This window comes from Gregarina niphandrodes (assembly GCF_000223845.1).
Source record: "Gregarina niphandrodes unplaced genomic scaffold scaffold00108, whole genome shotgun sequence".
NCBI classification, from domain to species: domain Eukaryota; phylum Apicomplexa; class Conoidasida; order Eugregarinorida; family Gregarinidae; genus Gregarina; species Gregarina niphandrodes.
Genome location: NW_011645873.1, coordinates 3,221 through 7,002, shown reverse-complemented (window position 1 = coordinate 7,002; position 3,782 = coordinate 3,221). Strand labels below are relative to the sequence as shown.

Below are 3,782 nucleotides of genomic sequence, written 5' to 3'. Positions count from 1 at the left end.
CGGTCACTGGTACTCCAGGACTATGATAGCCTAATGGTAACACTGATAACTAGTAACCGAGAGGTCGAGGGTTCGATCCTCGACGGTGCATATGCGTATTTCCTGGACAAGGACTCCTCAAAGAAGACTGTCCGCGCCGGCAGCGAGACATGGCCTCCTTAGAGAAGTGTGACGTATGAGCGCCCCACTCAACGACGATGGACACACGATTCGACTGAGACAGGACGCCTCAGCACACACAAATAAAACAAGGAGTTGGGGTGCGATAAGATAGGAATTTTTAGCATTCTGCAGAGTAGCATTTAACTTTCATTTGATATCAATCGGCTAAGTTTCAATATGTCACAGCCCACGATTCCTTCAGTAGACAGCCACGAAGCCCAGAAACAAATCATGGTGGACGACCTGGGTACTCGTGGTCAGTCCAAGCTAGTCGATCAAGTAATCCCCCCCAATGTCCTCGAGTCTAACATGTCTCCGGGCGAGTCTGACAGTGAAGACGATCATGTGTTCTCCGAAGGCGAAGACACCTTCTTAACTTCCTACACGTCCTCCTCGAACAAGAAACGTGTCCGGCATCTTATCAAGGACATTGGTGGTGATGTGCAGTTCAATCCGAAGTCCGAAAGAGACTTCGACGAGACGTTGACCAAATGGAAGCGGGTCGCTTCGTCAATGCTCTACCTGCCCGCAGAGTTGAAGGAAGTAGTGATTCTCAAGTCTACTCCGAACAACCAAGATCGTATCGCGCGTGAGAGACTGATGTTACTGCCATATCAAGAATTCATCGACAGGTACGCTATCGTACTATTCCCTTTCAGCGATGAGATAAATGTTGTCTGTCAAAGGCTACAGACTCAAGACCGTGGTACTGATACCATGAAAATTATAGATGACTTCCTTCTGTTGAAGGCCAGGTTCAAGGAGTTGTGCCGTCGTTGGAATCAGAAGTCGAGATACCATGCGTTAGATTACTGTTATTGCTTGTTACGGAAGATTGACCGAGAAATCGAAATAAAGATTCGGTCAGATGTAAGTTATCGTCAGTGCAGCCTGACGGAAATCATCGAGCGTGTCAAGGCTATCGAACGCGCAGAACAGATTAGGCAAGAGGTAGAGCCAGCACTCAATACGGTTCAAGAAACAAGACCCTTGGCAATGCCTGCGGTAAACTCGAACTACCCCAGACAATGCAAGTGGTGCCACTCATCAGACCATATCAGTTTCAAGTGTCTGAACAAGCCAGTCTGCAACAACTGCAAACGGCCTGGCCATGTTCAAGAAGACTGCTGGCAGATTACCAGGAAAGGACCTCTCGGCGATAGGCATGCTTACCTCCGCCGAGAACCCGGTGGATCCTTCAAGCTTAGTATCGAGGACATTAGAAACAATCGCGAGCTTCTACAAACTTTAGCGAACATGTACAATGACAAGTATGAGAAGGAGAATCGATACTACCAGAATGCCAAGCAGCGCCGGGACCGGAAAAGAAGCCATCCAGGAGACCCTCCCGTTCGTGATCGCGAGAATGACCAGGATCAACCCATGACTGATCACCCCAGTGGAGCGGGAAGAGTAGCGACTGACGAATGTTCACTATCGCTAGCTCAAGGAGTGAACCGACAGAATTGTAGGTATGTACGGTTACCGGTATCTGGAAGGTCCGTGTCGTTCATGGTAGACACGGGGGCGGAGATCAATATATTCCCGGATGCCCTACTCAAGACGATGGACGTTCAAAGTCAGTCCACCGTCACCGAACTGGATACGCCGCTACAAGTCAAGGGCATCGGAGGAACCTCAAGATGTACGTCTCAGGTTTGCATACTCACTTCTTTCGGTGGTAAGTCGGTGGAACTGAACTTCTATGTCGTGCCGGCTACCGCCATGACCTATCCACTGCTGGGGCTCCCAGCTCTACAACAACTTAGCGCCTCCGTAAATCTTAGGGATGACAAGTTGGTTACGTGTTTCGGCGAACTCCCTCTGGTTCAGGATCCGAATTTCGCCAGCTACGACTCGCGCCTGAACGCGTTGCAAGAAGCTGAGGAAACGTTCACCGTCGAACAGATCGAAGAGCGTATCAATAAGGAACTGTCTGCGACTCAGAAGGAAGATGTCGTCAGACTCCTTTTACATTATGACGAAACTTGGCGAACGACCAAGTTGGGGAGATGCCGTCTTCTCGAGCACGCAATAGATACCGGTGATCACCCGCCGGTCAAGCAGGGGATGCGGAGATACTCTCCGGAACAGAGAAACGAGATCGACCGTCAAGTTCAGGATCTCCTCGCTGCCGGTGCGGTTTCGGAGTCTACCAGTCCGTGGCGATCGCAGATCGTGATGGTGTCTAAAAAAACGGGGGAGTGGCGAATGTGTGTTGACTATCGGGCTCTAAATGAAGTCACTGTACCTGACACTTTCCCCTTACCTGTGATTGAGGATCTACATGATCAACTCGGAGGTGTTGAGCATGTAATTACTTTAGATCTAAAAGCTGGATTTCATCAGATTCGTCTGAGAGAAGAAGATAAGGTGAAGACAGCCTTTGCGACGCCCACTGGCCTCTACCAATTCAATGTCATGCCGTTCGGATTGGTCAATGCGCCAGCAACCTTTCAGAGAATGACGACGAAGTTACTCGAAGGACGTCTGGGGAACGGATGCTTGGTTTATATTGATGATATCATAATATACGGAAACTCGTGGCCCGTGTTGATGAACAACTTTGAATGGGTGCTCAAGAGACTGTCGGATGGCTGCATATACTTGAACATCAGAAAAAGCCATTTCGGGTTGTCGGAGTTCGACTATCTTGGAGTCACCATTCGGCGAGGCAAGGTTTACCCGTCCAAGAAATCAATAGAGACCATTCAGAGGCTCTCGCCTCCCGAGGATGTCAATGGAGTTCGTAGGTTCCTAGGACTGGTTGGTTACCTAAGGAAGTTCATCAGAGATTATGCTTCGTTGGTGAGGCCCTTGCAGGAACTCGTCACAGCGGAAGATTTCGTTTGGTCTGAGACTTGTCAAAACAGTTTCGACTCTGTGAAAAAGGTGTTGTCAGAGGCACAGCTTTCATTATACCTACCGCAACCTCACCTTCCTTTCTGCTTGGACACTGATGCTTCAACATACGCGATTGCAGGCGTACTTCAGCAGGCTGAAGGCGACAAGGTACATGTATTGCAGTTTGCGTCAAAGAAGTTGACCACAGCGGAGTCAAAGTGGCCTGTCTATGAGCTGGAGGCGTACGCTGTCGTCTGGTCTATATTTCATTTCGCTCATTATCTACGCGGCAAGGAGTTTGTCGTACGAACCGATCATCAGAGCTTAAAGTGGCTCTGGAGTACAGAGAAATCACGGGTTGCCAGGTGGGCTATGTTTCTTCAAGAATTTCAGTTTAAGATCATCTACAGAGCTGGAAAAAGTCAACAACACGTGGATATCTTCACGCGTGACGTCGAGTTTGGTAAGTTAGACGAAGATATTGACGCTAGGTGGGTCCTGACATCACAGACGGATGTTCAACCGTCAATGTTGACCCTCAATGAGACGTTCCCCACGCCTGAAGATGTCGCTAACGCATTTGAACAAGAACCTGAACCACCTTTCTCGTATACACTTCAAAATGGTCTACCAATCGTGCGAAATCGCGTGTATGTTCCTGAGGTACTCCGACGACGGGTTCTATTCTACTTTCATTTCTCCCGAGTTGGAGCCCACCAAGGTGTTCAAAGGTCCTACCATCGGTTGTCTAAATACTTCTGGTGGATTAACATGAT

The 3,782-nt window shown here is 48.9% G+C and overlaps 1 protein-coding gene across 1 annotated transcript; it reads left to right on the top strand.

The window, feature by feature from the left end:
* Positions 1-339: 339 nt before the first annotated feature.
* On the top strand, positions 340-3,781 carry GNI_200560 (RNA-directed DNA polymerase; the record flags this gene model as incomplete). The annotated part of the gene is made up of 2 exons (XM_011135440.1): positions 340-3,669; positions 3,713-3,781. The coding sequence occupies 2 exons, from the start codon at positions 340-342 to the stop codon at positions 3,779-3,781; spliced, it is 3,399 nt and encodes a 1,132-aa protein (XP_011133742.1).
* Position 3,782: the final 1 nt, after the last annotated feature.